Here is a 13,085-nt window from a genome sequence, read left to right as displayed (position 1 = left end):
CAATAAGACGACAATCAAATCTTAAATGTATTCAGATCGTTTTAATAAAATGCTGTAATTATAGAGTGCTTTTCTAAAGCCACATTACAAAGTGCTTCACAGAAGAAAACGACCTCGTAACACACAGATGTTGTTATGAATTACGTGATGGTGTTGTGGTCTTTCCTTTCAGAAATGATGGTTTGGTGTATCCTCTGCTAAGAGGTGACACAGGAAGGACTGAAGCACTTTTCCTTTTCATTCAACCAGCTACATCATAGGAAGTTACACAGAAACCTCTGAGACATTTCCCTCAGTTAGAAATACTGAATACTAATGACTCGATGACGATCACTGACTAACCTTTGTGCTTGGCTTTGTGCAACGAATGTAGACATATGTCTGAAGTGCACTTGGTTTAACTAATCCTCAGTCAAAGCTCATCTGTGTAATAACCAAATGTTGATAAATAATCAGCACCACAAACCTTTGGATTTCGACTTTCATTTTAGGGTGTATCTAAACCTGCCTCTTATGGGAAGCCATGGAAACGGGACAAAAAGGCAACCAGACACATGGTTTGTATAAAAAATTAGACCCCTTTTTATTGTGTTCTCATATATAAAAGAAATACAAAAAAGAAACATCGACACCGGGCGAGGGTCAGAGCAGGGCGGGGTTTATAGGCAGGGATGGGTTGGGAGTCAGGTGACATGAAAAAGGGGAAATGACAGGAGGAACATCAGACAGTCCGAGGGGATCGGTCAAACGGATATCGAACGGGTGAGGGTGGATGAGTCTCCCTCCCTCCTTCCTTCCCACCTCAACCACAACCAACTCCTACTCTTCTCCTTCTCCTCCAAAGAGAACTTTCAGTTCTTCAAACATGCATCAAAAGCGGAGATGTTCAGGAGCCAGAAATGATCTCACTGGTTGAGTTAACCCAAAGTGGGAGGGGCCAGAGATTTTCTTTTTCTTTTTCTGAGCACATTTGGGCTACCTGGTAAACCTAGAACGATGAAAAGAAGTCACTGTGGTGAAAACATGTAAGTGACTTTCATTCATTTTTACATGACATTCATGATGTTGAAAGGTCAGCAGGCTCGTTCACCACAACAATATAATCCAGTTAGCCTCAATGCTAATGCTCAATGCTTTAGCATTGAGCAAGAGCCTCAATGCTAATTCCAATAATCACCTCAGAGATTAGCAAGTTTTTTCCACCTCTCTTTGGCTGCAGATCTGTGAACCTCTTGGTTGCGCGCCTGCTTTTCTGTGTACATTCAGTGTTTCGCACCAAAATGCGTTGAGTTTATCCTGAAGATCTGAAAAACTTTCTGAGTGCCCTTTATTCCTCTTTAAAACACTGGCAAAGTTTTAAAGCCAAGTGCATCTGAAAAATGAACCGAAGCTAATGTACCAAAAACTGCAATTCCTCCAATGACCACTCGAGGCTGTCTTCAAAGGTGAGTCAGTCTCCATACAGGAAAAATCAGCACGTTTACATGTTTACAACTTGGTTTTAAAAAAAAAGAAAAGAAGGAAAAAAGATTTAGTTTAATAATTTAGATTATTAGTATAGATTTACTTCAATGGCTGACCTAGTTTATCTGGTGACTTTTTTTTAAAGCTTTTTTTCATCCCTTCGACACCATTCTTGTTTTGAGTGGACAAACCCTTATTTTGAAAATTCAGCTGTAGCTAACCAGCTAGCAATTGGCCTGTTCACATCTCGTGTTTCCCGTGCTGGCAGACTCACTGGACAGGTTTCTGTTGAAAGAACCAGCGCTCCACTGCAGCTGGCGATGGCAGTGATGGAGTCTTTCTTGTGATCTGGAAAGCTGCTGTGAGCTACGGGGTCGCCTTTACCAGGACCTGCAGCAGAGGAACCATTCATGTACCCAATTCAGTGAAGCTGCAGAGCATAAGGACTACTGTAAAATTTAACTCATTACTAGGGGTATGACCAGACTTGTTAACAAGTCAAACTCCAGTATAGCCATTGGATGCTAACCAGGCTACAGTAGCTTCTGTTCGATTGAAACTTTCCACCCTGCATTCTTCACATCCAAACATCATCATATCTGGCTTTTAAAAAATAAAAACAGATGTTGATGGAAGCTAAACGTCAGAATTAACAAACCACTGGGTGACACTCTGGTAGCTACGCCAGTCCTCTATTTACAATCAAAGTTGGAAGCTTGCAGAGTGCACATTTGCTGCAGAGCTTATTCTTTGGGGGTCAGGGCTTTTCTTCGTGCATAACTGTCACATGTAGACCAGTATGAGAGTGTAAAGGCTGCAGCAGGTATTACATAACCTGCAAAGGTGAATTTACTAAGTAGGGGTAGGTGATATTGTTTCAAAATTCCATTGACATTTTAAGAAAAACTGCAACTTTTGATGTTATAGGGAATAAAATGCTGAATGTTGAGCGTTGAGGTGACTGTTGCTGTGATTTGGTACTATATAAATAAAATTGAACTGAATGTTGCTGCAAGCAGCAGTATTTATAGGTGTAAGTAAACAAACGAGCTGCTGTCACTGATGACTTGCTACCAGTTGCTGCTGCTAGCACAGATGCTAGCAGCGTTTTAGTGTAATAGTAGTGCCAGAATAAGTCAAACCTAAGCACAAAAGTAGTCTACGTCATGTGTTCCCTGGAAATTTTAATCCATCCATCCATCTTCTTCCGCTTATCCGGAGCTGAATCGTGGGGCAGCAGCCTTAGCAAAGAAGTCCAGACCTCCCTCTCCGCGGCCACCTCTGCCAGCTTATCCGGGGGAAACCCAAAGGCCTCCTCCCAGTGGGACATGCCCCAACCACCTCAACTGGCTCCTTTCAATGTGGAGGAGCAGCGGCTCTACTCTGATCCCCTCCCGGATGGCTGAACTTCTCACCCTTGGAAGATCCAAGGGTGACCCCCTCAGAAGTACAAGACCAAGGGAACAGTTCACCCTGCCAGAGATAGGGTTACCGGGGCCTCTCCCTGGAGCCAGGGAGGTGTTCGAGGGCGAGCATCTGGTGGCCGGGCCTTAGTCCATGGGGCCTGGCCGGGCACAGCCCAAAAAAGGGACATGGGCCCATCCTCCTGCAGGCCCACCACCCGTAGGCACCGTAGGGGTTTAGTGCAATGTGTGCCGGGCACCGTCCAGGAGCAAAGGTCCTGGCAGACTGATTCTCGACTACCAAGACTAGCAATTGTGACATTAAAAATTTTAAATCAAAGCAAACGCTCAACACTTTAGTCAAACAACAACTAAAGTAAGTCCACCTTGTAAGTGGAGCCACACAGTATTTCCCATATAAAACTCAAACATATTTTCTACACTGGATGTTGTATTTTTAGTCAAGCTTTTAAACCAGTTCAGTAACTTCCATTTTCTCTTCCTGTCATTTAAGTGTATCTAGCAAGTGCTCCAGTGACACTCACTCACACGTCATCAGCTGCTAGCATCCTCTCCTTCATAGCCTGGTTGTGCTGGATGGTGTGACTTTGTTTGTTGTTTCCACCTTTAGCAGGAACTGGGATTTTTTGCAAATATTTTGCTGTAAAATTATTCGTACTTTGTAAAGTAACATGCTGTGTCAGTTCCCGCCCTCAGACAAACCTGGGTTTGTTTCATTACTGTACACTCTGGGTACCGTAAAAGCATGGCGTTGCTATAGCAATGATGCAGTGACATGATATTTATATATCACATGATGTGCAGTTTGCTTTGTAACCATTTCAAAGGCTTTAACCACATTTGTCAATGAACTAAGCAAGACCTCGTTCTGATTCATCTTCTTTAGGGTTTCCACCAGTGTACTCCAGGCCTTGAACTGACGCCAGTTCAGTCGTTAAGTAAGCTAATGTGTCTTACTAGTCTGCCTCTGTTTATCTTTTTCAACATCTTAACTATGACAAAGTTTAAAAGAACAGCTGCTCAGTCAATATAAGTTTGCTAATGTTCACAGCAGGTTAATTCAGTCATCGCTGTATTGGAATGAAGTCTGGATCTGGTGCTCTCCTGCGTTTACAGCTGCATTGTGTGATATAAATGTGTAGAGGGGCAAAAATCATGACATAGTGAACTCAAAGTGCTCGCAGTGACATCACTACTAAAATTCAGGCCCATCCAAACTCAGTGCAACAAATTTAACACCTTTAAAATGTGCATGAAATAATTTAACTTCTCTGAAGGATGGATGTTGGAGGAGAATATCAGTAACTTCCTGCTGTATCCTGTTGACCTGTTCTCCTTGATATTACGTGGTGTTGCATGACAAACGGAATGTATTTATATTTTATGGTATTTATTTGCATCTCCTGAAAGACTATTTCAGATTAAAATGAGGAAAAACTGCTTTCATCTCAGTTTACTTAAAACAAGCTCCTCATTGAAGTTTTCCAACCAGTAACACTAAAGATTAAACAAGTAGTAGATTTAAACTTTAACGAGCCGTGTTCAGTTTAGTTTAGCACTGAAGCCTTTCCTTCTTGTTCACTCTTGGTGCATTTTTTGATTTCTGGGAGATAAGATGACATTCCTGATTTGAATCCTGCCTACGTAGCTCTTCAGAAAACAGCCTTTATTCAGTACAACATAAACTTACAATTCAGGACCTGAAAGCAGCTTAAACTGCAACAGCTCCTCAAGGACTTTTGTTTGTTGTGTTTTTTTTGCGAACATGCTAGAAAGAAATGTTCTTTAGCTCCGCCCACTTAGGTTTAACTCAACCGCAGGCACTATTTCTGGCTGACGAGCAGCCCTGCCTCTGAGAGATCTGTGGAACTGAAACTCCAGTCTGCTCTTCAGGACAGCTCAGTTTTATCAGCTGCTTCAGCGTGATGGCCCCCTCCCACCTCGGAGCCACCGTGTGCTAACAACGTCCTCCGGTTGTAGTGGTGGTGGCCCTTCATGATGCCCGAGTTGTTGTTCTCGTTGAGGATTTGCTTTTGCTTCTGCCGGTTGAGCGACTGCACCAGGCCGAGCACCACGGCCGCCAGCGAGTACTGGCCGGTGATTTTGCGGGGCTGCAGGATGAGCGGGTTGGGCTGCACGCGGCCCAGCAAGAAGTGCGTTCGGATCTTGCCCTCCTGCTCGCTGATGCCCTTCACGTAGATCTCGCCGCGGTACTCGAACGCGAAGCCGCGCTCCTTCAGGATCAGGTAGGTCTCCTCGGGAACCTGGATCTTGCCGCTCACGCCGGTGCTGTCCATCCGGCTGGCCAGATTCACCGTCTTCCCCCAGATGTCGTACTGAGGCTTCTTGGCACCGATCACGCCTGCCACCACCGAGCCATGAGTCATACCTGCCAAAAACACACAGGACCAGCTGTTAGTTCCTTAAAAGGCCACTTGAGACTCCAAAAGTCAGTGAATCTCCAACTAAACATCCAGCTGTGCGTTTTGTTGTTTTCTCATTTTATTTTGCACTGATTAGCATCTGACTCTTTGTGTACTTGTTGTTCTGCACTTAAGGACTGAAAGAACCCGAAGAAGTCTGCTGTCGCAATCTGCACTCCTCGATGTTGAGTTTGCCTTGAGACAGCTGATCTTTGCTTTTTATTGTCAGAAAGTATATGAAGTCCTTTGAAAAACAAGGTAAAACTAAGCACACCCTACTGCTTCTACAGGAAACAATTCAACCAGTTGCTTTTTCTCAGTTTCATGGATTTCAGGTTGATGCAGTGACACTGAGAACATTATTTCTGTGCTGCAGCCACATTAAAAGGTAAAAATGCTTTTTGTTTGCTTTTATTTCTTTCACCTGCACTGCAGAAACTACTACCCACTTGTCTTCACACAGCGTTCTGGTGTTTGTCATTGAAAATTAAAACTGAGTCCACTCCACTCTGAGTGTTTAGACTGAGATGATCTCCACAAAATGTTACCCACTTTACTCTTTCGTCATCAAAGCTCTTACCGATCCTCAGCTCAAAGTTGTTGAAGGAGTGCTTGTTAATCTCTTGGATGCTCTCGTTGAGGGCGATGGCGAAGTCTGCCAACGCACACAGGTGACCCCATTTATCTTCACATTGCTGTGGGAGTGAGAGCAGAAGGGTCTGAGTCAGCTGAACATCAGGACCAGCTGCAGGGCAGGCGCATCAGAGATGAACTGTGTCAGAAAACTCTTTTCACTGCCGTGGATACTGAAGCCTTCACTCAAGGTTTTAGGCACACGATCTAATGCTTCCACTCGAACAGATGCGACGGGCTGGGATCTGTCATTATTTTTATTTATTAGTTTAATTACTTCCACACAGCCTGAAAAGTCCTCTGATATTTTCTAGTACTTCTGCCTCAAAATACCAAATTACAAGAAGCAAAATAGTTCACATGTGGTACTGACTCCAGCCATGCTGCAAAACTTTGATCAAACAACCAATTTTCAGCAAAGTTACACTTAACTAGCTAACAGATGGTGCTCTTAGTGTGAGGATCCTAACCAGCATGTTTGGAGAAATGAAACGTCAGAATGTTAGAAATCAGATTCATTAAATCTTCGTATTATTTTTAAAACCACTTAATTACCTTTAATTTTCATTTAATGTATACAAATTATTTTGTTCATGTAAAGTAAAGAAAACAGCCGGCCCCAAGGGTCTCACCTGCTTCTCAGGTGACAGACCAGAGACGGCCATGTAGGTGCTGCCAATCGTCTTGATCTTCTCGATGTCCTGAAATCGGTCTTCACCCAGCAGCTGTAAAGTCAGAGAGACACTTTGAACATTTGTGTTTGCTTTCTTGTTCTTGCAAATATTTTACTTCCGAAGCCACAACAAGTGAAGAAGCTCCAGCTCTGTTAATCCTTCCATCTGCCACCGCCTGTCATGGATAACGGAGTTTGGGCTCCGTGATGTTTTTTCTCCCAGGAACCTTTTTCGGGGACATAATCGTTCATGTTACTGGTTAAATTGAATTAAAAAACTGAACTGAACATCACTGTGTTTCTGCTTTTGCACTATGTGAAGATAAGTTGAGTAAATTACTAAGCTGATGTGGCAACAGCTATTTCCTCCTCACTCTGTCAGCCTCTGTCTTTGTCAGAGCTGCTCTTGGCTGGTAAACACACAAATCCTCAGCAGGCAGCATTTCATCAAAGTCGATACCTGTTCCAGCTTTCTCATTTTGTTTTCCATGGCTTTCCACTCTACTATCTGGCAAGTAGCAGTATTTGTTTGCATATTGCAATACTAAACAAAACCACAAATTACAACAAGATTTGAGACATGACTAAATAAAGCACAACGTGTCACCAAACATGAAATGCGGTTTTGGGGAGTAACAGAATACACGTACCGGCATTACGTATTTAAAATACAAAATATGAGTGACTGCATTTTGTTACAGTTACTGTTTAAATAGGTGATGATTAGAATTCAGTTACTTTGTTGAAATAAATGGATTACACAGCGGTCTTCTCCTGTTAAGACTGATGAATAAATCTTACTCACTTCTTTGCTAATTGTCCCCTAAAACGAAGCCATTTATTCTGATCTTGTCATCTGCAGTGAGAGCCCCTCTGCCGTGGGCTCATACTGCAAGGTCTGTTCTTGTTTTGAGGGAAAGTGAGTGAGGATTGTGGCCCGAGGCAGCAGAGAGCGCAGCTGGTGTCTGCCTGTCTCTGCGCTTATTAGGAGACTTTGACATTTTCTGTCAGAGACTTCGGTTCAGAGGCTTGATCAGGACCACGAGTTCCTGTAGACTTCAACTCTGTCCACAGGGAACCAAAAAGCATCCTAACTCACACTGAATCTGACGCATGGAGACTTATTGAGCAGCTCTTTTATCAACTGGTTTCTTCTCATTTGAAGGTTCCTTCTTGCTGATGCAACAAGGTAACTGTTTCTACAGTTCTGCTTTGGTGGATCAGTCGCAGTAATTCTGTACTTCAGTCTGTTTTGAACTCGTGTAGAAAGTCTGGAGCAGCTGCCACGGAAGCTTAAAAATCCTCCCTGTATCATGAAAGCTAAATCAATACAGGATGAGAGCTAATATCTGGGTTCATATCAGTGGAACCCACAAGCTTTTGTGTCTGTGGTGTTTATTTCCTGTGCGGGTGCGTTTCTGTCTGAAATCAGTGCTTGTTGATAACCTGTGCACGTATGTGAGTGTGCTCGTTGTTTCTGGCTTCGGATTAACCCGCTGTTAAGTGATCTGCTTTTCATGAAAAACAGAAGATGCTGACATCAGAGACGGTCCTCTGCATGTTTAAAATGTTTGTCTGAAGCAGAAGTGGGCACACTTGAAAATCTGCAGTCTCACCTCATCAAAGTCAGCGATGATTTCATTGAGGAGCCTCAGGCACTCGACTCCTTGGTTGTTCATCTCGGTCTGGGAGTAGAAGTCAGCAAAGCCTGGGATGGAGGCAAACATCACGCCCACGGCATCGTAGGACTGCGAGTACAGCTCCTGTGGGTAAACACGTCACGAGTGAGCTCACGGTGTCACGTTTTCTTGAATCACAAACAAGATAACTTCATTCAGTCACTTGTTTTGTGTCTCTATGGATACTGCAGAACCAAGCATTGGTGAATTTGGCCACGCATTCAAACAATCGTCTGGCTGACAGATGACATTATAGCAGCAGGTCGATCATTGCTTTACTCTCCAGAGAATTGAGTGAAACTTTACACAAGACAAATGTGACACTGCCCCACTTTCATCCCCTCTGAATTTCTTCCAGTAAATGAAAACAGAAATTAAACTTTGGTGTTGGGCACTCCACTTGTAATATCTAAGGTAAGACACTAACAGAGAACTGTAATAGAACAGACTGTGCTCCAGGTTATCGTCCGCTTTTTAGCTCTCTCAAGAACACTTTAGTTAAAGTTCAAGCTGAGAGGCAAAAACATCAGGAGAGAGGGAGTCACAGAAAGGGACTGAGGGGAGGTTGGTTGCAAAGTGGCTTGCAGAGGCAAAAGCAACGTGTAGTTTAAATAGTGTGACATGTGCAATATTTGCCAATGAAGATAACGACTCATCAGCTGATTTGAACCAGCTTGATTGGTGCAGTTTGTGGAGCTGAATAATTGCAGTTAATAGTATCAGGGGCTTCTCTCACTTCATGGTGATGTGACTCACTTGACGGTAGATGGTGATGTTCTGGAGGCCTCAGTTCTTCCTGGATTGTCTTGGACCATCAAAATAAACTAAGAGGATACACGTCATATAAAACCTGTGCCGTTGTTTGAATGGATGATGTTGGATTATGACACTTTCTCAGACCTGCACTGAGCTCCTTGGATTTTTCCAATAGTCTCTGTGTTGGTGAGTGCTCTCAAATAAAGCCTTTCTATGTTTCCACAGAGCAGCTGTCAGCTGTAGTCAATCATATCCCTGACAGGAAGTTTGGAGGTAAAACACTTTTTGGAGCTTTAAAACAAAGCACCGAAAAGCCCGCACAGCAGCAATCATTACCTTACAGTTTTGTGCATTACACAGTGCTCATCACTAGGGGGCACTGTTGATACGTGACCGGGCGGGAGGCGTGCTGACATGCAGTAGCATGTCCTCACACGCAGTTGCTCTTTGTGCCATTATGGAGGCATTTTAATGATGAGCTAGAAAACATAACGTCTGTCCAGAGTTCAACATTTGGAGGTAATAATTCAGGAGAAGCTGGGTGACTCTCTCTGTCTGTTATCATTTTAATGTAATTACACACTTATAAAAATAAGCCTTTGACTTTATTGTGAAATCATACAAGCTTAATGAGCTCAGTCAAATGTCAGCGCCTTCAAAGTGGAACTCAGTAAAAGTCTAACTAATTTAATTGCTCGGTTATTCCCGGTGCCTTTTCAGGGCAGCCAGAGCTCCGAGGTTTGTTTGGGCTTTACTTTTTCCTGCAAACTAAGCCTCCCTAACATACTTCAGGAGGAGTTTTCTAATACTAAATAGAAAGATGGGTGACTAAAGGCAGTAATGCTCCACCATCAACACTCCATCACCTCCAATTAAGTATTCAGCTCACTTTAGTACTTAAATTGGATCATGCATCTGTGATCTGAAGAAAAAAAAGACCTTTCTCATCCCATTGAGCAAATTTTTAATTAGATTAAATAAAGAAATAAAAATCTTGATAAGGGTTAAGAATAATAAAATGTATGAGAGCTAAACTGGAATGTAAAACACAAACACAGACTACAGGGCTACACTGCTGAGGATGATGCTTACGGGCTGTGACAGCAACTCTGACATCATATTTTATACTGTGCATCTCCGGGCGTTTACAGAGGTTTGGGTGATGCACAAACATCATAATGTTTTGGATTAGAATAACCTATATTTAGCCAAGTTATGTCAAACCCTGAAGAAATAAAATTTAATTATTTCAGCACAACATGTACATTTCAGTGGGGTGTACTGTGGAGCCAGTTCGACAGAGCCGGGCTTTCTTTAGCTTTTTTAACAATCCCTAAAACCCCAGGCGGAGATGGTGGCGATCACATAAATGGTTATCAGTGTTGTTTGTTAACCACGTTTTCTGCTTCGAGGTGTGTGGAATTTCATATAGCTGGGGGGCAATGTTTGCATCATTTCTGTCTTCGATGGAGAGCACTGCCTCAGTAAATCATTCAATCATGTAAATTTACAAGTTGATATCTTTCACTTATCCTCACTGTGCTCTCAGTGCTGTTTACCTCTAAACTTTACTTGACGTTGTAATCTCGGTGGACACTCACGTTGAGCCCAACATATTCATGTCTGGCTTTAGCGGTGACCATCAGTGTTATGCATTTTGATTTGTCCCTTTCCTGATGCTGCAGTCATCATTTACTTTGAATTGTGCTAAAAATAAAAATAATAAAATAATAACATATCAAATGACTTGCTGCTGGGTTCGTGTATGCATTTAGCATTGCACCATCACTCTCTCATACAAATATGGCGACTTATGCCTCCAAAGTACAGACAAAAACCCCCAAATAAAAATGTTAACATTGATTTAAAGCAGAGAGATGTTCCGTCTATCTACAGTTTGTTGTTTGATTATCTCATCGTGATGATCAGCTACAGCTTAGAATCATAATTCCAGGAGCCAAGTTCTGCTCGAGCTATAGATCTGATGTTGATCCGAAACTGTCTTTTATGAGTCACTGAAGTCAGATGCAGTAGTTTCTGAGATTACCTCAGAAAGGCCTCCAGGCAAAAGAATTCCAAGCACTAAGAACTCGGAGGGCAGCGCGCGGTTAGCCGCATGCTTTAGGACGAGTGCTGGCTGCCCCGGCACTGATGCAGCATGTCTGCTGCCATGATGACATTAAAACATGGGGGAGGTGTCAGGAACTTTTAGTCTAAAAACAGGGGCAAAGATGTTATTTAAGACCATCATTTTCTTCTCCTCTTTTTCCTTTGCCAAAAATATTTGGATCAACCAATCACTTAGCTTGATGCACAAGTGTCTGTAACAAACAAGTGTCGTTGAAGCAGCAAACCTTTGTTTCTACAGATATGTTTTTCTGTCTTTCCTTGAAGTCACATTTATTCATTTTTCCACTTCCACTTCCTCACTTTCCACTCCATTTTCCACTTGGGTCATTATGAAATTTGGCGTGAGTTTAATGTTCCAACGCTGACAGTTGTACTCGAAACGCCTCGAAGACGTTCAGAAACACGCCATAATTTGCATGACAGCTCTCAGTGTGTTTCCAGCCACTCTGCTTTCAAACACTTTGTTGCATTTCAATCATTCACTTCAACTTTACTTTGGGATCCTTTTTGATTCTATACGATTTTCCTCTAAATGTTTCAAAATAAAAGCTTTACTAGAAGACGAAGAAGAATTCAGAAATGATCCATGAATTGACGAGAATAAGAAACTAAAAATGTGGCGTCAAAATAAAAACTTGACTGAAACTGTTACTGAAATTTAACAGATTAAATTCTGCTGAAGTGCCATTTAGTAAGCGACTGACACACTCAGGAATAAAACCTTCAAAAAAACGAAGCTACCTGGTGGAATAAATGATGCTGAGTTTTAATTGATTCCAAAGATCATCAAAACCTCCTCAGGGGTGTGGGAGCCTATTAATAACCCAGTGCTCTGGTATCTAAATCACAGAACAACAAACATCCTGATTAATAATGCAACAAGTGATTAGAAGTCAAACTATTCTAATGGATGCATTTTTAATCGTGTCCTTTTTAATTAGAAGCAGAATGATATCGGCTCTCCTCTCCTGACATTCATAATTCATAGGTTGCTCGACCTTTGTTTGGAAGGCAAAGGAACATTGGAGATTTGATCATCAAGGAGGCAAGAGAGGACAATACAGCAATTTGAAAGGACTAGTGATAACGGGTGTGTTTGCAGACCAGTGGCATCAGGTATTACTGAGCTGGTGAAGGAGAGCGACGAAGAATGGACGACTGGAAGAAAAACAGCATCAAGAAGCTGTTTTGTTGTCACCTCTTCCTGCACTTTAAGCAAAAACACAGATAACCTTAACGTAATAATCTCTGATCGATATATCAACACGGTGGCTTTATCATAAGGGATAGTGTTCAAGTTAAAAAGTGTCAAAGGGAAAAGGAGGGGATTGCGCTGTTTCAGCTCAAACTTTTTCAGTATCTACAAATTAGACATCTATCCCCGATGTTAACGCTAAACCTAAAAATCATATTCTCTGTTATCTTTTTTGGTCAACCAACCTCTAAACCTCTGATTTCCCAGTTCGCCAAAGTTTTTGTTATTCCGGTTAATGCCAACCGTCTGAGGGAGGCCTGGGCCAACTAGACTGCACCCTAGCCACCTTTGGCTCCTCTGATAGGCCACTTCCATCGCGGAAACACGGGGATAGGGACGATTGCTGCAAAGAGGCAAATCTTACAAGAATGGAAATCCCCATCACCTCCTTGTTCCAAAAAGATTCGTTGCTGCAAAGGGAAGTCTCTGAGCAGTTCTCAGGGCATCTGGAAACCTCTCCTGTAGGGGTGGGTTTTTATAATCGATTCATCGATTAAAATCGATTCTGGCTTGGATAACGTAAAATCGATTCATTAAAATCCTAAATCGATTTTTTAATATAAATTTATTTTGTCCGAAATGCCAGAATCTCTGGTGACATCTCACAAAATTTCAAGAACCTCCAAACAGTAAATGAGAGCAGGTACA

The 13,085-nt window shown here is 42.4% G+C and overlaps 1 protein-coding gene across 2 annotated transcripts in view; it reads right to left on the bottom strand.

The window, feature by feature from the left end:
- Positions 1–558: 558 nt before the first annotated feature.
- adcy8 (adenylate cyclase 8 (brain)) overlaps positions 559–13,085 on the bottom strand; it is a 127,565-nt gene continuing 115,038 nt past the window's right edge. For both annotated transcript variants that reach the window (XM_085256037.1, XM_085256038.1), the window contains 4 exons: positions 8,234–8,380; positions 6,577–6,669; positions 5,892–6,006; positions 559–5,277 (listed from right to left, as the gene is read on the bottom strand). In XM_085256037.1, the coding sequence (XP_085112163.1) occupies positions 4,778–5,277; positions 5,892–6,006; positions 6,577–6,669; positions 8,234–8,380 (855 nt within the window). In that variant the 3' untranslated portion in view covers positions 559–4,777. The remainder of the gene's footprint in view (positions 5,278–5,891; positions 6,007–6,576; positions 6,670–8,233; positions 8,381–13,085) is intronic.

Source organism: Mchenga conophoros, linkage group LG18 (assembly GCF_057382185.1).
Source record: "Mchenga conophoros isolate Kocher_MC1m ecotype Shallow Benthic linkage group LG18, M_conophoros_male_GT1.1, whole genome shotgun sequence".
Classification (NCBI taxonomy): Eukaryota; Metazoa; Chordata; class Actinopteri; order Cichliformes; family Cichlidae; genus Mchenga; species Mchenga conophoros.
This window is presented reverse-complemented; position numbering and strand designations above follow the sequence as displayed.